Genomic DNA, 24,364 nt, shown 5'->3' with positions numbered 1-24,364 from the left:
GGGTGGATGGATAGGTAGGTAGGTGGGATGGAAGGTGGGTGGATGGTTGGTTGGGTGGACAGATGGACAGATAGGCGGATGGTGAGTGGGTGGGATGGAAGGTGGGTAGGTGGTGGATGGATAGATGGAGGGATGACTGATGCAGGTCATCACCTTCCTATTCCATATATTTAGGGGGACAGGTGAGATTGACCTGCCTAGGACAACCCATTCTTCAAAGGTCTTGGTTGCTGGAAAAGGAAGTATCTTGTGGATACTTCTTGGACTTTCATACCACCCAACTGCACCATGGAAGACAATCTGTATCACCAGTTCAGCACCACTTAAACAAGAAAGAAAACAACCGTTGCCCCACATTGCAAAAATCAATCCATGTCCTCTTAATTTACTACCAAAAGGAAAAGAGAATTCAGGCCCTGAGATGCAGGATAAGCAAATTAATTAGTGCAGTGATACTGAATTAAAACTTAAATACATTAGTGCAACAGGGACCTAAATGTTAATGGCTATTAAACTGGCTGGAAACACCAAGGAAAGCATTCATCTCACCAGGAGACCAACGTAGAAAAGTGAGGATTTATAGCTTCACCACTGCACAGAAGGACAATAAGAACTACTCTGTGTCTCTTAAGGATGCAGCTTGAAATTGCTAGGAGACCTTGGTCTCAGGCTTGTAAAGTTGGAGGAAAGACACACAGAGCATAGAATAACTGAGTTGGAAGGGACCATGGGGGTCTTCTTGTCCAACCCTCTGCTCTACACCATTTCAGGTAAATGGTTGGCCAGTCTTTTTTTGAAAGTCTCCAGTGATGGAGCCCCCACAACTTCTGGAGGCAAGTCATTCCATTGGTTGATAGATCTAATGGTTAGGAAATTCCTCCTTAGTTCTAGGTTGCATCTCTCCTTGGTTAGTTTCTATCCATTGTTTCTTGAGAAGAAGTTGACCTCGTCTTTGTAGGAGCCCCTCAAATATTGGAAGACTTCTATCATGTCATCCCTAGTCCTTCTCTTCATTAGACATCATGCTCATGCTGATATAGATCATCTCCATTGCTTGTTGAGGGATGAGACAAAATTGGACAAACTATGATTTGGGGAAGAAATGTAGTTTCCTGAACAGATTAAGATTAGAATATACTTGTCGGGCCCCAAGAACCAAGAAAGACAGGTAGAATTACTTCTACTTCCTTTGTTGTGTTCAGCATGCGCAGAACGATTTTAATAGCACTGCGCATGCGAGCGAACCAGCAGTAGTGCCTGCTGGAACCACCCCTGGTCTCCGTAGACATTTGACCCCTTGGAGATCATCAAGGCTGAACGGAATGGGACACTGCAACTATTTCTCTCTTAGAGATTGAGAAAGGTTTCATATTTTCAGCCCTTCCTAAGTTTTTGTCAGATGTCAAAAGGGAGTTTGCAGATAGTTATGCTACATTTTCATCGTTAGTATATTCACATCTGAAGAACTGAACTCAACAAAGTAATTTCCCAAGATTAAGCAACGATAGGGATGGGTGGAAAATTAATTATCCCGATATGCATTAATAACAATATTAATTATCATCCTGACATTATTTTGCCACCGAATTAATAGGCTGCCAAAGTGTCGTGATTTTTTTTTCCTCTCTTTCTTTTGGGACCCCGAGTAACGCTTGGCAGACTCTTTAATGAAGTTGTTGTACTCTTTACAGGAGAACTTCACAAGCAGGTTGAAGCACTTTGGCAGATGGCAGATGGCGAGACTTCAATGATGACCAGGTCTTTTTTTCCCCCCGTGGTGGCCTCACTACCTTACTATTTGTAGAAGGCCTTGTTCTGACCCAGGCTTCTCCCAAAAGCAGGAGGAAGAGTCCTGGTCCCCACAAAACTCCTTTTATTAAACGAATGTGAATTCCTCTCATTCACCTTCAGCAAAAGCCTGGCAAACAATCTTTCAAAGGAGTATTTATGACCACAGACCTTATCTGTCTTGGAAAGCTGCCATGTAAATATTCTCCAAATGCAAGGAAAGACTTGGCACAGAGTTTCTGAGGTTCACGGACAGATCTTCACACTCCTGAAACAAATCTAACGACTGAAGGAATGAATTGTTTCCTGCAAAAGCCCAACTCCCCTTTTGCTCCTCTTTTATGTCCTATGGGAGGGGCAATTACCTTCCACCTATGGTTTTACTCCCAAGTCAATCCTGTTTTCTGAGTTGTTCTTTTCTCCTGGCAGCTCTGCGCATGCGCACACTGGGAACAGGCTCCAGATGTTCCTCTGCCTCACTGCTGTCTAGTTCTGTAGGCACCTGATTACTTCCAGATGGCCTCGGCCCAGGGGTGAAATTCAGCAAGTTCTGAGAGGTTCTGGAGAACCGGTAGCGGAAATTTTGATTAGTTCAGAGAACCAGCAAATACCACCTCTGGCTGTCCCCAAAGTTGGGTGGGGATGGAAATTTTGCAGCATCCTTCCCCTGCCATGCCCACCAAGCCCCACCCACAGAACCGGCAGTAAAAAAATTAGAATTTCACCACTGCCTCGGGCCCATCTCTGCCTCTGACGCATCTGTGCCTTCCCCAGCCTCCGGGACTGGGCCATGCTCCTCCCCAACCTCCTCACTGTCCAACTCTGCTGCCAGCTCCTCTGGCCACTGGCGAGCCACAACAGGCCTTAGTGGACAGAAGAAGAGCAAAGACAGATTGCTCTTCCAAGGACTCCATCTCGGAGAACAGAGGTCAAGTCAAGAATGTTGAACGACACACCAAAACCTGCAAATAATTTGCTCAGCAGAGAGATTTTTCTGAAGGAAGGCTGTAGGTACCGTTATTATTCTTGCAGAAAACACCAGCTCACAACCAGGTTTGATGGCTGTCACTATCCATTTCCCATAAGGAGAAAGGTGGGCTCAGAAGGCCAAGCCACAGATGTTGGTTTCCTCAGAATTATGCTGGTTGGGTCAAGTAGAAGACAAGACGTCTTCAATCACCCAAAGAATATGGAGCAATTTCAGAACTGGCAATGAGGGACGGTGGAGAAAAGCTCATAGTTTGATTTAAATGAAAGCAGAGATGGATTTTGTAAGAAGAGATGAATTTGGGAAGGGAGTATTGTCAGGGTGCCAAATAGCATCCAAAAGTAAATTAGAGTCCAAGGCAAAGCGTTCTTCAAAGTTCCAATTGATGAAGAGAGCCATGTCGGCACATCTGGGAAAACCCAAATCTGAAAGCTTCCCGGTTTCCCCCACCTAGTTGAAAGTTCAAGATCTTTCCCCCCACACCCATAAGTCCATCCCATGGTCCAATCTTTTACTGACATGATGGCAGTTCCATCTATCCAGTTCTGGTCAGGTGCAGAGGCGCAAAGACAAAGGATGACCTTGGTTTTCTAGAAAGAATGTTGTTATGGCTACATCGCATCTAACTCCGTACAATCCTCCCTCCTATTTTCCCACAATAGAAAAAGGCATAGTAGAATAATAGGAAGTGTGGCAGGCCAAAGATCCAAAAGAAAAGATGGCTGCAGGCCTGACGAGTATTTTATTTCTATGGGGAATAAAGAGGGGTGAATTTCTGTGCCAGCTACAAAACAAATCCCTTTCCTTTCAGATATTTCTTTTCAACACATTAAAACCAAAATCGGCAAGGAAACAAAGAAAATAAGGGAGAATTGTGAATAAATAAGAACAAAACTAGAAAAGGTAGTAAAGTAGAAAATATTATAATTAAGCAGCTTCCAATCAATTTTATAGCAGTTATAAAAGCATTCGCTAACAACTATTAGTTCAGTGGCCGCTGAACGTTACGACAGCACTGAAAAAAGTGAGTTATGACTGCGTTTCACACTTACGACCATGGCAGCAGCCCCGTGGTCACTGATCAAAATTCAGATGCTTGGCCACTGACTCATATTTATGACGGTTGCAGAGTCCCAGGATCACTTGATCCCCTTTTGCGACCTTCTAATAAGCAAAGTCAACGGGGAAGCAAGATTCACTTAACAACTGGGTTACTGACTTAACAGCTGCAGTGATTCACTTAACAACGGTGGCAAGAAAGATGGTGTCAACTCACAAAGCATCCTTGGCCTGCTCTTGAGTTGCCATAGGAAAGTGGGGGATGGGAAAGTGATGAAACGGCATGGCATCAAAAGACAGATGCATATTCCAGACTTATCTCTCTCAAGACTGTATCCCAGGGTTACTTACAGCGGCCGGAGGGGAGTGGTCTCTACAATCCACGAAATTGCCCCTTTGGTGAATGAGATTGATGAGACAGACACCCTGGGGTGAGGGGGGAAACAGGGTCATAATTGGGCCATAAATTACATGGGGTCAGAGCTGGTTTCACTTGTGTATGTGCTGATATGAAGCTCCTAATAAATAACTGGATTTCTTTTGAAGCTTGGCTCCAGGCTCATGATTTAATTAGGGCATCCATCAGAACCCTGACAGATGGGGCAAAACCAACAACAATTGTCTTGTTTAGCAACATAAATTTTGGGCTCAATTGCAGTGATAGGTCAGCTGTATTTGAACCTTTCTCTCTCTAAGGTTACCCCATAATTCTCTTCTTTCCATAAACTATTCTTTCTAATCCTCAAACTCATAAATCACACATTCCTTTTTCTTTTCTTTTTTTCCAGCCAAAAATCCATAAGGACTTTCCAGTCTCTAACCAATTTAGTTGTTGGTCTTTCTGTACTACAACGAGTTAATTTTGCCATCTCTGTTTAATTCAATCATTTTCACCCACTGTTCCTCCATTTTTGAAGTCTTTCCATTTTTCAATCATCTCAAAATAGTGATTATAGGTAAAACCTGCTTTGAGATTTTTCAGATGACGTGGACTACAAATGTTGTTGAATAAATCAATAAAATTCATTTTATGTTAGCAGGTTGACAGGAGCAGTAATGTTGTCCTAATGATGACATGGACAGATGACAAGGGAGATAACAAGGATGGAAACAGACATCGGGAGATAAAAGCAAGACAAGCTTTTCACGAAGCATTTAGCAACAGATCAGGAACAACTTGGAATACAGCATCCAGTTTTGGTCTCCATGATTTCAAAAAGATGTTGAGACTCTGGAAAGAGTGCAGAAAAGAGCAACAAAGAAGCTGAGGGGTCTGGAGGATCAAACATATGAATAGAATAGAAGAGTTGGAAGGGACCTTGGAGGTCTTCTAGTCCAACCCCCTGCTTAGGCAGGAAACCCTACACCACTTCAGACAAATGGCTGTCCAATCTCTTCTTAAAAACCTGCAGTGTTGGGGCATTCACATCTTCTGGAGGCAAGTTTTTCCACTGGTTAATTGTTCTAACTGTCAGGAAATTCCTCCTTAGTTCTAAGTTGCTTCTCTCCTTGATTAATTTCCATCCGTTGCTTCTTGTCCTGCCTTCAGGAGGTGCAGTGCTGGAGAAGAGGTTGACCCTCCTCTTCTTTGGGGAAGCCCCTCAAATATTGGAAGACTGCTATCATATCTCCCCTGCTCCTTCTTTTCATTAAACTAGACATACCCAATTCCAGCAACCGTTTAATTGTTATCACTATCCCTCCTTTATTTGACCATATCATGTATCATAACATTTTCCCCCTAATAATCAAGACTTAACTGAATCTAACTTAATTCTTTTTTATTAACCTTTATATATAATCCAAAAGAATTTTTAATCTTCCTTTCATGGGTACCATTCAATATTCATATCCAATTATTACTTATCATAACAGTACACATTGTATACATTATTATCATTATCAATTATTTATTTAACTATACAGTATCTATTGTCACTAAATTTCACTAAGTTTAACTAGTTTTAAATTATACTCTTCCATCTATCAACCTGTATCTTTCCAGTAGCAAAACAGTCTCATATCTTCTGTTATTTGTGGTGTCAGTCCTCTAATCATCTCCTTAATCAAATTTGTATGGACTCCTCTTAGCAACTCCTTGCTTATAAAATCACTCATGTAATTTCTATGCCCTTCTTCTGTTTCCTTAATCAGCTTATCTTTGATTGTCGGTAGTGTTATCAATGATATTGCTAATACAATTTCTCTCTTTAAATCCATAAATTCTTTTGTTTTTTTCTTCTTCTGTATCTTGCCATCTGGGGTAGAGTTCCCCTCCATTTAATTCCTCTTTCAATATTCCACTCTTTCCATTTTCAGAGACAAACCAATCACCATATATATCAGCAAATTTAATTTCTTTATAGTCATTTTTCTCTTTGATTTTTAGGATTCTAACCACCACTTTTTCCACTTGATAAACATCTCCAATTGCTTCATCATATTTTATGGTTAAATGCTCTAAGTCTTCCAACTTCTTCACTATCATCTCATATGTGTTTGATAATTTCTGTATTTCTGAGAATATCTTTTGCAGACTTAAAGTTTCTTTCTGCTGTTGAAATTGTGCCATTATCTCCAGCTAACAAACACTGCTGCTCTAACTTGGAAGGTTTTAACAAGATTAATCATAGATTCACAATAATGTTTTATTTTCACTTTTCTGTGGTTAAAGATATACTTCAAAGGGACACCTGTATGCTTCTTATCACTCTCTATAAACAAGCAGTGAGACCTTGGAGTACCAAGCCAGGATAATCAGTGAGAAAAGTAAGAGTATTTCATTTCCAATACACAAACCTCCAGCCTCCGAGTAGCAGTGTTATTGCTGCAATTTTCTTTGTTTCTTTTTGTATCTTTTTTGAATTTCAAGTTTAAAAAAGTCCGATTCTTGAATGAGTTAGGAGAACAGTAATGAAAGAGGAGAATTTTTCGTCCACAGGTTTCAAAGAGTAATAAAAGAAAAAAAAATAGAAGAAGAAAACTTAATCCATTTGTTTTAAAAGGCTTGCATAGATTCCATCCATGAAAGTAGCATTTAAAAAGTAAGATAACCCACTGTCCAAAACCATTCCAAACTTAATTCCGCCACTTATTTCTTCTGTTCTCCAATTTAAATTAATTTTAAGATTTTTATAGGCAGTCTCTTTTAAAACAGTAAAAATTCCTCACCAAACACTTTATCTTTCTGTATCTTTCCATTTTAGAGCCACCCCGACTTCATCAGCCAAATGGCTGGATTTTTTGTCGCCAGCTTGAAGAACTTCTCTTGGATGGATCAGGGACTTTGCGATGTCCCTGAGATCAGCAAGACGTATTCTTTCTGTTCATCGTCTCTGCGGGACAGTTTAGGTCCGATTGGACCACCCAGTGGCAAAAGTATTGGCTGCGGTCTTGGAGCATCGAGACCGCACGTCCGTATTGTTGCGATGTTGGCTCCTCCTCGGGAAACCAGGGACTCTCCACACGTTTTCTGAATAGCTTTTATCCCAGAGCTATAATTGCACTCAACAATGAACTAAAGGGCCACCATCAGGGAGCTATTGGACAGCACTACTTTGTCTGTTGTGTGGATGTTTGGGTGGTTTAGGGGCGGGGAATTTTTTGGTGGGTGGGTGGGATGTGTTTGGGATTGTTATGTGTGTTGGGCCTGGTCTCTGGGTGTTATGTGAATTTCGTTGTATGTGTATACTGTGTATTTACATACCATGACAATAAAGTAATTTCAAATATATTCTATGAGACTGTCAGAAGCTCATCAAGGCTTGTCACTCAAGCTACACAAGAAATTCTTCTGAAGAGCTACAGAATCTTTTCTCGTATGAAAACGGGAATTTCGAAAAGCCTTAGCCATTTATTGAGCAATTTCCCTGCCTCTGACAGCCGAGAAGGAAAGGCCTGGGGATTTCCTGAGCTGCTGATGGAAAGACAGGCTAGGCAGCATGTCTCACAAACAAATACACAACAGCATATCCCACTTGTGATATGCCACAGAGGCCACGCCACAATGCAAGACGGCCTATCATCGTGAGAACTACATGTTTTTTTTAAAAAACCACAATGAATGCTTGGAACCCCCATTCATCCACCAAAATCTCTTCTCCACCAGAGGAAAAAAAGAGATGCATTTAGCCCTTCTGTTTGCACAAATGCTCTTATCGGTGCCTACAGCTTGCTCTCATTGTTTGCCTTCTGGAAAGGAAACAATTCAATTGCTAAAATGCCTCTTTTATACCTAGAGAGCACTTCAATTTCCACCTGTCTCAGGCCCCGTCAGAAAACCTGCACAAACCTACATTCTGAGGATTTGACGTTAATAATTCAGAAGTCTTATTTGGGCAATAAAAAGAGGATATTCAGAAAATTAAGGGATATTTTAGATTTGGACAACTCTTCTTCCAACCTTATTATTCTATGCTCTATAATAAACACCCAGGTAGCTGCTTATATCCAGGTGCTCATTTTTATAGCATTCCGGGTTTAATCCTATATAGGCCCAGGTAACACTGGTACCTGTTGTGGCCCGCCAGTTGCCAGCGGATCTGGCAGCAGATTCGGAGAGTGAGGAGGTTGGGGAGGAACCTGGGCCTGTCCTGGAGTCTGGGAAAGGCTCTGAGGAGGGCTCTGTGTCGGAGGCAGAGAGGAGGCCAGGGCCATCTGACAGTTATCAGCTGCCTTCAGAGTCAGACATCAGTGAGGCAGAAGAACAGCTGGAGCCTGTTCCCAGTGTGCGCATGCGCAGAGCTGCCAGGAGAAGGGAACAGTTAAGGAACAAGGGCTGACTCGTGAGTAAGGCCACAGGTGGATGGTGAATGGCCCCTCCCATAAGGAATAAAGAGGAGCGAAAGGGGAGTGGAGTTTGCAGGAGACCATTAGTTCAATTCATTAGGGTGAAGATCTGTTCCTGACTTCTTGCCAAGTAATTGCTGCTACAGCTTGGAGTTTGGAAGATATTGGCCTAGCAGCTCCCCAAGCCTGATAAAAGTCTGTAGTTGTGAAATCTCTTGAAAGACTGTTTGCTGGGATTTTGCTGGAGAGGAATTCCCTGTAACCTAAATAAAAGTGGTTTTATCGGGACGAGGAGTCGGCTTCATGATCTTGGGAAGCCTAGGTCAGAGGAGTACTTTCATATGACATCTGGGAATTCTAGCACAGTTAGTACCACTTTAGAATGCCTTGGCAAGACCATACTTGAATTACTACGTCCAGTTTTGGTTGCCACAAAGATGTTGAGACTCTGGATAGAGTGCAGAGAAGAGCAACAAAGGGGATTAAGGGCCTAGAGACAAAAATATATGAAGAACAGTTGCAGGAACTGGGTATGTCTAGTCTAGTCTAGTGAAAATACGAACTAAGGAGGGATGACATGATAACAGTCTTCCAAAGCCCCAAAGAAGAGGTGGTCAACCTATTCTCCAAAGCACCTGAAGGCAGGACAAGAAGCAATGGATGGAAACTAATTTGTCATAACTACAAATGGTCATTAAGCCAGCAGTCATAAGTTGAGGGCAGTCCGGAATCAGCGTCCAACTCAGAATAAATTGAATGTTTTGCCATTCAGAACATGGAGGCAATTAATGCGAATTTGTAAATCCAATTAAGATGTATAATTGATGAACTAAACCCAAGGGGAAATTATGATGATGATGAAATGTTTTATTCCCATGTCCTTATTTTGTTTTTGTTCTTTTTTTAAAAAGTTTAATTTTATACAACATTGCCAACTTTAGGAAACAATGATTTAAAAGCAATCCCGATCCACGGATTTCCAAACGTATTGTGAACAGCTCGAATCGTATTTCTGTCTGCAAACTATGGTTATACTTAATCAACATCACAGGTGAAATATGATACGCAATGTGGAGGATTTATTTCCAAAACACACAATTTTGAGATCCCTGACATTAAATGTTTCCCCAGAAATGATTGTTGTACATCTGGTTCCTTCGTTTATGTACTTGTGTACGTTCTGTCGCTGAGAAGCGTTAAATATTTTATATTTAATCACGGCATATGAAATGTTTGCACATTAGATGGCGCATGAATAAAACATCAGCCCAATAATCATCGCTCATAGTTTTCAGAAACTATGTCCCGCGTCACCTGAAAAAAACTTTTAAAAATATGAAAGCTAGCTTTTCATTTTTCTTCGTCTTAACTGCAAGAATGTGCTTGAAACGGTCACTGTGTTTTTAATTTTAAGAAGATGAAAGGAAATTCAGGAGGGCCGTTATGGTGATTAGGGGTTTATAAAGAAGGGCCATTAAAGCAATAGAGCTGATTAGGATTTTGCCAAAGGAAAACATGCCAGAATTTCAATATTAGAAAGCTAAGTGTGTACATTTGCAGAAAAATCAATGGGTTGCAGTCCCTGCCAAAACTTTGCACCAGATTCATCTTTCTGGACTGGAATCCACTTTGGAAAATTAATAGATTTTGGGAAGGAAAAGAACCCAGCAATTTGCATATCATTCTTGACATTTGCCAGTCTGTTTATCGCAATTATTTCCCCTTCAAATGCACGCTGCATCCCCAGGGCAGCCGACACAAAATAATCTACAATTACTCCTCGATTTACAGCAGCTTGTTTAGACACTGAAAAAAGGGACTTTTGCGACCAATTTTCACACTTACGACCATTGTGGCGTCCCCATGGTCACATTATTATAATTCAGAGGCTTGGCAACTGGCATGTACTTATGACGGTTGCAGTGTCCTGGGGTCACATGAGACCCTTTTGCCACCGCCTGGCAAGCAAAATCCATGGGGAAACTAGATTCACTTCGCAAGCGTGGGACTGACCTAAGAACTGCAGTGGTTCATTTAACAACTGTGTCAAGGAAGGTCCTAAAATGGGGCAAAACTCACTTCACCACTGCCTCGTTTAGCAACGTAAAAGTTTTGGCCTCAACTGTGGTTGTGAGTCCGAGGAGTGTTTGCACTTCAGTATAACAGAACTGGAGTCTGTGAGCAGAAATGGGAGATACTGTCAGAAGGAAGAGCTACTGATAGAAAAGGAGGATGAGCATCAGTTTATAGGCAGTCCTTGACTTACAACTGATTGTTTAGTGACCGTTCAAAGTTACATCGATGCTGGGGGAAAACGTGGCTTTTGACTGGTATTCACACTTAAGATGGAGAGAACTAACTGCAGAAGAAACATTACATGCCGAGCAGTTAAAGTTGAATCTTCTCCTATGTAAGAACACAGTTTAATCCCTGGTGCTCTCTGAGTTGAGTTTCTTTCTTGCAGACGTACTGATGTTATCTGGTTGGGTCATGAAACGTCTGCAAGAAAACAACCCAGCTACCAGAGAACACCAGAGACCAAACACTTCAACCTTGAGCTAAATATAGTCTCTTCTACTAGAATACTGTTTAGTCTTGCTTCTCTTAATTAACCAGTGGAACAGCTTGCCTCCAGAACTTGTGAATGCTCCAACACTGGAAGTTTTTAAGAAGATGTTGCATAACTATTTGTCTGAAGTGGTGTAGGGTTTCCTGCCTAAGCAGGGGGTTGGACTAGAAGACCTCCAAGGTCCCTTCCAACTATTCTATTCTATTCTATTCTATTCTATTCTATTCTATTCTATTCTATTCTATTCTATTCTATTCTACTCTACTCTACTCTATCTACTCTACTCTATTTCTACTCCACTCCACTCTAATTCTATTCTATTCTATTCTATTCTTCCTTCTTATTATGAGTTTTATTCTTTGGATGCTCGTTTAGTGATGTCTCTTTCTTACAAACTGCTACAAACATGTTCCTCACATTTTGGTCTTACATGTTAGATAGGTTTTATCGTTTTCAAAGCTACTTACTCTGGTATGTTGTTCCCACAGTGGCCCTACCAGGTCCCTGTGCTAGGTCTCCAAAGTAGAACATTAGAAGGTTTTCCTTCATGCTCTCTTGAACGGACATTTGGAAATTTACTCCCCTGAGAATAAATTTAGAGTTTTGGTAGCAACCATTCTGTCTAAACCCATCAAGATGGATAGTTCCATATCATGCACTTAAAGGCAAGAGAAGAAGCAACAAATGGAAACTAACCAAGGAGAGATGCAACCTAGAAGTAGGAGAAAATTCCTAATGATGAGAGCAATCAAACAGTGGAACAATTTGCCTCCAAAAGCTGTGGGAGCTCCATCACTGGAGGCTTTCAAGAAGAGATTGGACAACCCTTTGACAGGAATGCTATTGGCTTTCCTGCTTGAGCAGGGGGTTGGACTAGAAGACCTCCAAGGTCCCTCCCAACTCTGTTAGGTAGGCAGTATGTAAAAACCTGTAGCAGTTCATCTACCCTGGATTTTCCACCCTTTAGTTTCAGAAGATGACTCAAATTTTCAAATTTTGCCCAAATGGCTGTCACATTATCCCCCCCCCCTTTTTTTTTTGCCTCAAATATAGTCAAATATAGCCTCTGGAGTTAGATTTCACACATTTTTCTTCATTTTTTTTCTTAACTGCACAAGATCATTTTTTTTAAGGTGACTTCCAAATATTTGCCCGAGCCATAAATTTGCGTAATTCTTTTACCACTCTGGCAGTTTGATATTTTTTCAAATTTTCATCATGACACACGATATATAATTTCTCCTTTGAAAACAGATTGATGGGGTCCTCAAATTACCTGCAACACCTGCAGATCTTGCTCCTTGTCACTCACCGATAGCTGTGCAACTATCGGGGCTTCTATCAAGGCAGAAACTTCTGCCCTGATTTTATCTCTTTGCCTCTACGTCACTATAAATGCTCTCTCTCATGCCAGCGGACAGAGGTAATACAGGTAGTCCTCGGACTTATCACCATTCATTTAGTGACAGCTTGAAACAACAACTGCACTGAAAAAAGGAACAGCCATTTTTCACACTTCGGCCCGTTGCCGCATCCCCATATTCACATAATCAAAATTTAGATGCTTGGCAAATGGTTCATATTTATGGTGGTTTAAGCATCCCCATGGCTGCGTGATCAAAATCTTGGCACAACTGACTCATATTTATGACGGTTGCAGCATCTCGGGATCACGTGATCCCTTTTTGTGACCTTCTGATGAGGTGAGTTAATGGGGAAACCAGATTCGCTTAACAACCGTGCCGTAACTTAACAACCGCAGTTTCGCTTAACAATTGTGGCAAGAAAGGTGGTAAAATGAGGCAAAACTCACTTGACAACTTAGCCATGGAAATTTGGGGGTCTATTGTGGTGCTAAGGACTACCTGTACCCTCCCACTTCTTTTCTCCATTCTTCCATTTTCCTCAGCTCAACTAACAAACAGTAGTAACTTTGCTCACCTTGTGATTGAAAAGGCTCCTTGTTCTTGGCAACAATGTTCACAAGACATGAAACCACAGACAATGACTAGACTGCAACTACTTACCCACAGGATTACAAGCCTATCACTATTAAAACCACTAACACAATCACCACAAAAAAAGGCCCTTAACAGGGCTAACTGGATTTACTTACATTGAGTGAGGATGCCCATCAAAGCATTCTTAAAGTTGTCTTTGGCTTGGTCCATCTCTTGTTCGTGGGTGGCTTTTTCGTTCATGAGCCGACGGACGTGGCTGTTGGCCGATTGCACCATCGAGTAGAACTGGTTAGACGTGCGCCGGTTCACCTCCCCTCTTTCGATCCAGGTGAGTAACACTACTATAGCCTCGGAGAACTTGCTGTCATCTGGAACAAACCCATTTGACAAAAGCCAAAATTACACGTTCATTGGGAGAAGAATAGATTTCGGCCCTTACAAATTGTCCCATTAAGGATATTTATAAAAATATAATTGCTATATATGTATAGCTTTTTTTAAAGGAGGATATATGTTAAAATTAAAGATCTTAATTGAAATGAACTTACTAACACCATCAACATAAAACGGAGCCCACTCAGATGTTGAAATACACCATGCAAATGAGATGAAGAGTGTAGAAGAGGCAAGAGGAAGAAGAGAGGGTTAGGAGAGAGGGCAGGGGGGAAGAGGAGGAGAGAAAGAAGGAGTGGAAAGGGGAGATAGGAGAAGGAGAGAGGAAGGGGAAGTAGAGAAGAGAAGGATGACAGAGGGAAGAAAGGAGGTAGGGAGGAGAAGAGAGGGAGAAGAAAGTGATGGATAAGGTACAAATATGGTATATGGAGAGCAGAAGAACCAATGGGGTTAATGATAAGACAAATTGACATAATATTTAATCATACAAAATAGTGTTGGTTATGTAATGGCATACATGTGGTTATTTGTATGAAAAAATAAAAATAATATTTAAAAAAGAATATTTAAGACGTTATCCCAGATGAGGTTGGGCTTCGTGCGTGTCTCGGAGAACCCTTTGTAAATTGGCCCTTAAAGCAATGATGATCAGGAGTGCGTAAATGTTGTGGCTCGGATTTTCATTCATGCCTTAATGCTGTCGTCGCGATGTGAAGTTAGGTTCAACCGTGGGAATAATTAAACGCGAAGTCTCTTTTAAGATTCCACCCAACCGGAGTGAAAGGAAGACGAAACGTTTGCAGATCCCCACTTAATCTTTCCAACAGGGTCTTTGAGCGTGCAACTTTTTTACAAGCCCCCCCCCCTGCAGACACAAATGATTCCAGATGAGAGGTTGCCATCACTCGTCACCCTGTGTGAAGCAGAAGGGGTGTTGAGTCGGTGTAGGAAACTTCCAGATTCCCACGGAAAAAGAAAGATGAGATGTCAGAATATCATGGTTCCCTCTCCTTAAAGGTCTATCCTCAAATGTAAGCCAGAGTTACATCTCAGAATCAATTGGTAGAGTTGGTTCTGGCTTATGTTTGAGGGTAGACCATTAAAGAGAGGTTGACCCTAAAGCTGACTCAACTGAAGAAGCTGCTTAGATGAGGAGCGAAACATCTTCAAAGAAGGGGGGAAAAAACAAGGAAGTCCACTTGCCTTTTGAAAAGCATCTTTGGGACAAGCCTGACCTGGAGAATCTCCACAAACACTGTGAATCAATCTCGCATGTCTAAGAAAGGTTGAAAAAGCTCACAAAGGCACCAACTGCCTGAGGAAGGATCCTTGTGGACCAGAATCATGATCTCCAGGGGCTTTGAGGTAGCCAAGGGCTCCATCCCAACATCCTCTCTTTCATTCCACCTGCGACTTCTCCTCACCTTCCACCCCATTGACCAGAAGCTTCCTAAACTCTGTAGCATTACTATTCATTACAAGGGGAGAGACAAATGAGATTGCAAGCTAGTAGGTCAAATGCAACGTTCATTTTCCCAAAAACAAGACAACAGCAGGTAATCGGAGCACAAATAATAAGTCCGTAAAATTACTGGGTCTTTGGAGTTCCTCAGTCAAGGTGCTCCATCCCGCCAGGGGGTTACGCAACAGTCTAGAGATCAACACCTGACTTATCTTTGTAAAGTTCTTACTCTCTTTTGACTTCAGTTCTTTAGATATCCTGGTCCTGCAATTGGCTGAGTTCAGGCCCAGATCAAGAAATAAAAGCGAATATTTGTAACTCAAGGTTGAAATGAGGGGGTCCTTGTTGCTCTCTGAGATTGGTGGTTGACTTGCAGACGTTTCGTTACCCAACTAGGTAACATCATCAGTGCTAAAAGAGGAGGAGGAGGCGGCGAGGAGGAGGAGAATTGAGGTGCCCTTGGTGTTCTCTGAGCTTGTTTTCTTGCAGACATTTCATTGCTAGTTTCATTACTCAAACTATCATCAATGCTAGAAGGGAGTGGGATTTGCAGGGAGGAGGAGGAGAAGGAAGAGGACTGTGAGATCATTGGTGCTCTCTTGAGCTTGGTGATTTTCTTGCAGACTTTCCATGACCCAACTAAGTAACATCATCAGTGCTAGAAGGGAATGAGGTTTGCAGAGAGGAGGAGGAGGAGGACAACTGTGGGGTCCTTGGTGTTCTCTGAGCTTGCTTGTTTTCTTGCAGATGTTTTGTGACTGAACTAGGTAACATCATCAGTGCTAAAAGAGAGTGTGCTTTGTGGAGGAGAGAGGGAGGAGGAGGAGGAGGAGGAGGAAGAGGAGAAGCAGAAGCAGAGGAGGAGGATTGTGTCCTTGGTGTTCTCTGAGCTTGTTTTCTTGCAGACGTTTCATTATTCGAAATTGATAACATCACCAGTGCTACAAGGGAGTGGGGTTTGTAGAGAGGAGGAGGAGGAGGAGGAGGAGGAGGAGGAGGAGGAGGAGGAGGAGGAGGAGGGGAGGGGGGAGGGGGAGGGGGAGTGGGAGGAGGAGGAGGATGATTGTGGGGTCTTTGGTGCTTTCTGACCTTGGTTGGTCTCTTGCAAACATTTCATTACCAAAGTAGGTAACAGTAATGAATGATGCTACCTATTTTGGGTAATGAAATATCTGCAAGAAAACAACCAAGCTCAGAGACCACCAAGAATCTCCAGATCAAACATTAACTCCTGTTTAGAAGCCTCTTAGAATATGAAAAACAAAAACAAAAACACACTTTCCGTTTTTTGAGAAATTTGCATACTTAATCAATAGGGTGCACCTATCCTACGGAAAGGTTAAATGGTTGCAAAATGTTGGAAAGAATAAAGCAATCAACCTCTGGATGCCCAAATCCTTTTTTTTCCTGATGATTCACCACTGATCTTAGGAGGAGAAGAAAGTAAAGGAAGCTATTGATGACGGTTTATCCATGAGGCTCGATGCAAAGAAAGCCAAGCGCCTTCAATCAGTGTCTTTTTATGAGCACCCAGACCGAAGGAGAGGCCTCAAAAGAGGCTGTTTTCCATTCCCCTCCATTGCCGCAACAAATTAAGTAAATCAAAGCCGCAGAGGCAAAAAAAAATAACATTATCAGAAGGCACTTTTAATCTTGATTATTCAACCGGAGATGTAAATATCTGAGACTCCGATGGAAATTTTGTTTGCAACACGATTTCGCTGCATCGGGAAAACTTCAATCATTTTGTTTTGAAGAAGATGCTGGATAGCCATTTGTCTGGAACGGTAGAGGGCAGGGATGGCAAACCTTTTTTTGGCTCACGTGCCATAAGCGGGGGGAGCGCAGAGGGGTCATGCGCAGGCGTGCCACACCCATAATGCAATGCGCGACCCCCAGTGTGCATGTGCACATGGCCAGTGCTCCCCCACCATTTTTTGCATGCTTTTTCCGCCCTCCCCAGGTTCCAGAGGCTTTATAGGAGCCTGGGGAGGGCGAAAACTGTCAGGGGAAAAAATGCCCTGGGGAAATCTGAGATCAATGGACCGTGGCTGATTCCCTTCTGCCTATCTTTTGAGATATTGAGAAAAATAAAAGTCTTTAAAAGTATTCTAATTAATAAACAAACTTTAATAATAAAATAAAAAAGTAAATGAAACAGAAATAATTAATGGTTACATTTTGATAATGAAAGCTACGTCTGCCAAGCTGGCAGCCGAACAAAGAAGAAAGGAATTTTGGAATGTGTAACGCGTGCGCAATAAATCACTTTCAGATAACATTTTGTTTTATGACCTGCGCAATAAAGCTTTCTTAGTTTAACTCTTGAGTGTCAGTTTAGGCAGTTCAGGCCTAGCAAACTTTTTAACATGTGACAAAAACAGCCTCCCCTGCTCCCCCTCCCGGAGGGCCTCCGGAGGCTTCAGGAGCTTCCCGGAAAGCCCCCTGAAGGCTCCGGAGGGCTAAAACCGGCCCTACAAGCAAAATGGAAGTCCGTTCCCGAACTTCTGGTTTCCCCATAGGGTCAGTTTTTTGCAGTCCGGAGGCTTCAGGTAAGCTCCCGAAGCCTCCGGAAGGCCTCCGGGAGAGCGGGGAGGCTCTTTTTGCCCTCCCCAGGCTCCTATAAAGCCTCTGGAGCCTGGGGAGGGCGAAAAATGGCCTCAAAAAAAGGCTGAAGTCAGCTGGCAAGCGGGCGCATGCGCACTGGCCAGCTGACAGGGCAACGCCTCGTGTGCCGTAACAAATGGCTCCGCGTGCTACCTGTGCCATCCCGGGTATAGGGTTTCCTGTCTAGGCAGGGAGTTGTACTAGAAGACCTCCAAGGTCCCTTCTATTCTCTTCTATTCTGTTTTGCAGATGAGGCCAGGACCAGCCGTGATAAAATCACAACCAGGGGTGGGGCTTCTGGGGGTTCGCAGGGGTTCAGGAGAACCTCTAGCTAAGATTCTGTGCAGTTCGGAGAACCCCCAAATCCTACTCCTGGCTGGCCACACCCACCCCTCCCAAGAGTCTCCAGGATGCCCATTTGGGATGCGGGTAAGTGCAGGATGCGCGTGGAGGCTCAGAGAGAGCGAAAAACGGGCCTCCCGGAAGTTTGGGGGCCTGGGGAGACTGTTTTCACTTTCCCGGAGGCTCGAGGAAAGCCCCCAGAGCCCAGGGAGGGCAAAAACAGCCCCCACCATGGTCCATGAGGACAACTAGGCCACGCCCACCACACCCAAGCCCACCCAGCAACCGGGCAGGGAACCCCTTGCTAAAAGTTTTGAAGCCCACCCCTTATCAAAGCTCTTCTAGTTTTTAGAATCTGTTCAGGCAAAATGATTTTTTTTAAAAAATTAAAAACAGTGGCATTCCAGTGTTTGAGAGGCTGGCATAAAGAGGAGGGAGTCAACTTATTCCTCAAGCCACCTGAAGGCAAGGCAAGAAACAATGGATGGAAACTAATCAAGGAGAGAAGCAACTTGGAATTAAGGAGAAACTTCCTAACAGTGAGGACAATTAACCAGTGGAACAGCTTGCCACCAGAGGTTGTAGGTGCTTCATCACTGGAGGTTTTTAAGAAGAGACTGGGCAGCCACCTGTCTGAAGTGGTACAGGATCTCCTGCTTGAGCAGGGGGCTGGACTATAAGACCTCCAAGGTCCCTTCCAACTCTGTTATTCTGAATAGCTTGCCACCAGATATTGTGAATGATCCATCACCGGAGGTCTTTAAGAAGAGACTGGGCTGCCACTTGTCTGACATGGGATAGGATCTCCTGCTTGAGCAGGAGGCTCGACTACAAGACCTCTAAGGTCCCTTCCAGCTTGATTCTGATTGACTGTTTATTACAGAATCATCCCAATCTCCAAGGGATCTTCTCTTCCAATTTCTCCTTATCCTTCCCATCTTGCCTATCTTCGAAACCCAGCCTTGTAGTTAACAGTATAATTGGGAGTGTGATAGAGGTATTTTTTGTGTTTGTGTTGGGGGGGGGGGACGAGGTTGCCTAGAACACTAAGATGTTCCTGGATGCAAACACCAAGTCCACATTTAATTAAAGGCAACTTTTAGTAGCTACAAAGGCTTGTGATCCCATTAATGGTTAATTGATGGTTCTTTACGAGAGGAAAAAAAAGACTTCATTGGTTGTATAATTAGGAGGTGTAAGTTGTTAACACTTTAACAAGTGCTAGAGGAAAATTATTCACAGCAAAACTGTATTGCCTAACTTACTGTCCTCTCTGTGGGTTATTTTTAAAATTCTAATTTTATCTCTCTCCTTGCTTACTAAATCCAGGAGTCAACTGCCCGGTGGCTTAGAAGCCGAAAGCATTTTTTTTCCTGCCAAAAATAGAACAGAATACTTCTCATAAATACCTGCAATTTCTCCAGAATGCCCCACAGTACGTTGAATATTTACAAGGGAAGTTATTTCGGGGAAGGCAAAGTAGAAAATCCAATTTTATACCTGGGTTTGGTTCATGGGAGTCTAGAAGGACTCCAAAGGAGGAGAACTGTACGAAAGACCAGAGAATTCATCGTCTGCAGTCCACAGCAGCTGATGTGCTCATAACAGATGAACATCCACAGCAATCAAAGGCCTGGATTTAAAATTGGAGTTCTCCTTAAGACTCATGTTCCTTGACTCTCACATAAGCCACCTCCACACTTAATTCAGTCTACGTTGGCTCTGATCCATGCATTTAAATATCCAATCTGTACTTTCTTCGGGGGATAATATAGTATAACCAAAAACGACAGGTTCTGAATCGAAAAGAAATATGTATCTATATCTATAAGGATTTATATTCCGTGCAGTCATCTGGCCGTTAGTATTCTTTCTGAGAGTCATTGAGGCCACTGGGAGTTTTATCTGTTCATCTGTCCAAGTGGCCTCAAAGGGATGAATATTCCTCGCAGCCATCTGGTCATTAGGACTCCCTTTGAGAGTGTCAGGGTAATGATGATTTAAAGCTGACCAGCCAAGATGATGAAGTGAGGATGAGTCAGCAGAGGTATTGCTGCTTTAAGAAGCCGGGGTATTGCCACTTTAAGAAGCTGTCTATAAAAGAGAGGCCATGGGAGGGTGTCTCTCTTGTCATGTATCTCTCTCCTCCTTTTCTATCTACATTGTAGTTCTCCATGTAGAGTTGAAGATTGATTGATTGCCTGGTATTTGCCTAACACGTGTATGTATGTATATAGAAGTCTTGTATATAAACCACTGTTGAAATATAAAACCTCTGTGTCCTGTATTTTGCTCCTGGGATGTCACAAAATAGTAGTCACACTGTGTAAACACTTCGATAGAGAGCTCTTCCATTCTCCCCCCTTTGGGCAGAACTGAAGAAGCTTCTGGGATGAGGAGCGAAACGTCTTCAAGGGAAAAAAAACCAAGAAAGTCCAGCTGCCTTTTGGAAAAAGCACCTTTGGGACAACTATGGATGACTGAGAACCTCCAGAAACATAAAAAGGAAGCTGGAAAGTCACACACACAGAGAAACATCTCAAACGAAGACTTTGAACCTGCGTCCTCCCTCTGTCACTCAACAGGGAACGAGAACCAATTGCTTTCGAAGACTAGCAGGTGGGGAATATGAAATGCAATCAGTAGGAAAATCATTTGCTTCAGAAGGATCTGAAAAGCATAATTTCAAGCCGGTGTTGGAGAAGTTCTGAGACTCCCCTCGATCACAAGAAGAAACCTTGATGTATTTTTTAAATCAAATTGCCAGGAATGTAAATGAAAAGGGACGGTTGCCTTGGCATGGCATTCTCGAGAGAAAAAAAAAGGATCACGTCCACTTAATGAAACAAAAGTTTTCGACTTTGTTAAAGGTGTGCTGAGAAAAGAGCCTACTGTATTTCGGTAAAATGTTACCTTAAGCCATTAAAATTCTGGGTGGAGATTAAATTAAAATGATTTAAAAATTAAACACCATTAAAATTTTGGAGGGAGGGAGATGGCGCTAAGAAGGAATTTCCAGAGTGAGAAGAATTAACCAGTGGAACAACTTGCCACCAGAAGTTGTGGGTGCTTCATCACTGGAGGCTTTCAAGAAGAGACTGGACAACCACTTGTCTGGGATGGAACTTATAGTCCTTGACTTATAATCATTCTTTTAGCGACCGTTTGACGTTCCAACAGCACTGAAAAAGTGACTTATGACCACTTTTCACACGTACGACCATGGCAGTATCTTCATGGTCACGTAATCAGAATATAGACACTTGGCAACTGACTCATACTTATGACGGTTGCAGGAAACCGGGATCACATTATTCTTTTTTGCAAGCAAAGTGAATGGGGAAGCCGGGTTTGCTCAGCAACTGTGTTACTAAGTTAACCACTGCAGTGATTCGCTTAACAACGGTGGTGAGAAAAGTCATAAAACAGGACAAAACTCATTTAACTGTCTAGCTTAAAAACAGAAAGCTTGTGTACAATTGTAGTCAAACATTGAGGGCTACCTGTAGAAGGTCTCCTGCCTTAGGCAGCGGGTGTTGTGGCCAGCCAGTGGACAGCGGATCTGGCAGCAGATTTGGACAGTGAGGAGGTTGGGGAGGGACATGGGCCAGTCCTGGAGTCTGGGGAAGGCTCTGAGGAGGGCTCTGTGTCGGAGGCAGAGAGGCGGCCAGAGCCATATGCCAGTTATCAGCTGCCTTTGGAGTCAGACATCAGTGAGGCAGAAGAACAGCTGGAGCCTGTTCCTGATGTATGCATGCACAGAGCTTCCCGGAGAAGGGAACAGCTAAGGAACAAGGGCTGACTTGGGAGTAAAGGCACAGGTGGACAGTGAATGGCCCCTCCCATAAGGAATAAAGAGGAACAAAAGGGGAGGGGCGTTTGTAGGAGACAATTAGTTCAATTCATTCGGGAGAAGGTCTGTTCCTGACTCCTTGCCAAGTAATTGCTGCTACAGCTTGGAGTTTGGAACATATCAGCCTGGCAGCTCTCCAAGCCTGATAAAAGTCTGTAGTTATGAAATCTCTTGAAAGATTGTTGGTCAGGACTTTGCTGGAGAGGAATTCTCTTGAAACTAAATAAAAAGGGTTTTATCGCGATGAGGAGTCAGCTTCATGATATTGGGAAGCCTAGGTCAGAACAGAGGGCTAGACTAGAAGACCTCCAAGGCCCCTTCTATCCCTACAATTCTATTTAACGTCCGATGTAAAAGCTGCAACATGGGACATGAACGGAAGCACCACGTACGGTGTGGCAGATAGAATCAAAGCACGTGGGGTGCCGAAAATGAAATCCCACCAAACTTCTCAGTTTGCTGAAAACAGAAACGCTCTTCTCTCGCTGGCCTAACGCACAATATTTGTGGTCTGTGGCGACACTTCCGTCACAGGCTTCCACTGTTACCAATCTGCAAAAGGACGTGTCATGACGAGAGGCAGAAAGTTTTGACGGGTTGCCTCCTCTCCGCTGAGCCTCGCACACGAAGTGGCAAATTGGATTTCACACTTCCCTAACGTGTAAAAAAACTTCAATAACGTTTAAGGAGAAGGAAATAACCGGAATATTTGAAAACATACCATCAAAGTACAGAAAGAGGCAATACACATTTCCAGATTGTACCCAAACAGTGGCTATTGTCATTCGACGCAAGGGAAGAGACACATGTCATTAAATAGGACGAGAACATGTTTTCATATAATGGCCAAGTAACAAGCCTGTAGCGTCATCGATGTTTTGACATCCGACGGAATCGCAAAGCGTCGCGTTTACCTTTCAATTTTTCCGCCAGCAAAGAGGCTTCGTGTTCCGAATAATGCATTATGACGGGAGGCGAAGGGGGACGTATCCGGTCTTCTTCCATTTTGCGACGGTGGCGTTCTTCCCTCGCCAACATCCTCTGCTTACACTCCCATTCGTAAAAGTCATCTCGGGCCTGAGCGAAATCAACATGGAGGCGGCCGGAGTCCTTCTTATCGGTGCTGGAGCCTAACCTCATACGGTACCCTGAAAACAAGAAGCCAAGAATCACAACAGCTTCTGTGAAGGTGTTGCTCTAATCAGGGGTCGTTGTGGGTTATTTTTTTCTAATTCCATAAGTTATCAAGTTGGTGAATAGATGTTGTACATCAGGGGTGTCAAACACAAGGCCCACTGAGTGCTAGATCTGGCCAGCCCATGGTGCCTCTGCCGGTGAAAATGGCGCTTGGGAGGGCCACACATGACCCTCCCTGGCTCCATTTTCGGCCATGACGGCCTCCTGCAGCCCTCTGCCAGTGAAAATGGAGCTTGGGAGTACCACACACGACCCTCCCAGGCTCTGTTTTCAGCCATGACGGCCTCCTGCAGCCCTCTGCCAGTGAAAATGGCACTTGGGAGCGCCACACACGACCCTCCCAGGCTCTGTTTTCAGCCATGACGGCCTCCTGCAGCCCTCTGCCAGTGAAAATGGCACTTGGGAGCGCCACACTTTTCCACAATTGTCTCACTTAGCAATAGAAATGTAGGGCTCCATTGTGGTCGTAGGTCAAGGGCTTTTTGTCTGTCCTTTCAGCTGACCTCTAAGAAAAACCATCTTGAGTGTCGTAGATTGAACTTCTCAAAGTTTGATGACATGCTAAGAAAACACTAAGGTAATTCCATTCTTAAGTACAGAAATGTGAAATCTGGACATTTGAAAAAGTGTAAATATGATATCTCTCAGCTGTCGCTCCATGATGAAAACAGGACCAGATTTTGCATCTTGATGCGTGCAAAAAATAGATTTCCATAATCAGCCCTGTCCTATATATAGTTCATCCAGATTTATTCATTCTTTTTTCATTCATTTCCTTTAACAGACTAGAGTCAAATGGAGGGAGGGAGGGAGGGAGGGAGACAGAGAGAGAGAAGAAAGAGAAAGCGAGAGAGATAGACACAGAGAGAGAAACAGAGAGAAAGAGAGAGAGATGATAAAGGGATTATAGCTAGATATCTATATATCAGAGAGAGACACAGAGAGACACAGAGAGACACAGAGACAAAGAGAGAGAGAGAGAGAGAGACAGAGACAGAGAGAGAGAGAGACAGAGAGAGACACAGACAGAGACAAAGAGAGAGAGAGATATGATAAAGGGATTATAGCTGCATAGCTAGATATCTATATATCAGAGAAAGACAGAGAGACAGAGAGACAGAGAGAGAGAGAAAGAGAGAGACAGAGACAGAGACAGAGAGAGATATGATAAAGGGATTATAGCTGCATAGTTAGATATCTATATATCAGAGAGAGAGACAGAGAGACACAGAGACATAGAGAGAGAGAAAGAGAAAGAGAGAGAGAGACAGAGACAGAGAGAGAGAGAGATGATAAATGGAGAGGGAGCGGCTAACAAATCTAATAAATTCAAATTCAAATGGATTATAGCTGCATA

General features: G+C 43.1%; 3 protein-coding genes across 6 annotated transcripts in view; 1 reads left to right on the top strand and 2 right to left on the bottom strand.

Moving 5' to 3' along the window:
* The window catches only part of EPSTI1 (epithelial stromal interaction 1), a 577,346-nt gene that overhangs the window by 170,316 nt on the left and 382,666 nt on the right, over positions 1-24,364 (bottom strand). The gene's annotated exons all lie outside the window — the stretch shown is intronic.
* LACC1 (laccase domain containing 1) overlaps positions 1-24,364 on the top strand; it is a 384,759-nt gene that overhangs the window by 54,698 nt on the left and 305,697 nt on the right. The window lies entirely within an intron of this gene.
* ENOX1 (ecto-NOX disulfide-thiol exchanger 1) overlaps positions 1-24,364 on the bottom strand; it is a 367,889-nt gene that overhangs the window by 80,360 nt on the left and 263,165 nt on the right. For all 4 annotated transcript variants that reach the window (XM_081947904.1, XM_081947907.1, XM_081947905.1 and 1 more), the window contains 2 exons: positions 22,725-22,958; positions 13,309-13,521 (listed from right to left, as the gene is read on the bottom strand). In XM_081947904.1, coding sequence (XP_081804030.1) covers positions 13,309-13,521; positions 22,725-22,958 — 447 coding nt within the window. The remainder of the gene's footprint in view (positions 1-13,308; positions 13,522-22,724; positions 22,959-24,364) is intronic.

This window comes from Natrix helvetica (assembly GCF_964273705.1).
Source record: "Natrix helvetica genome assembly, chromosome: 3".
Classification (NCBI taxonomy): Eukaryota; Metazoa; Chordata; class Lepidosauria; order Squamata; family Natricidae; genus Natrix; species Natrix helvetica.
The sequence above is the reverse complement of the archived record's forward strand: the minus strand, read 5'-3'. Positions and strand labels throughout refer to the sequence as shown.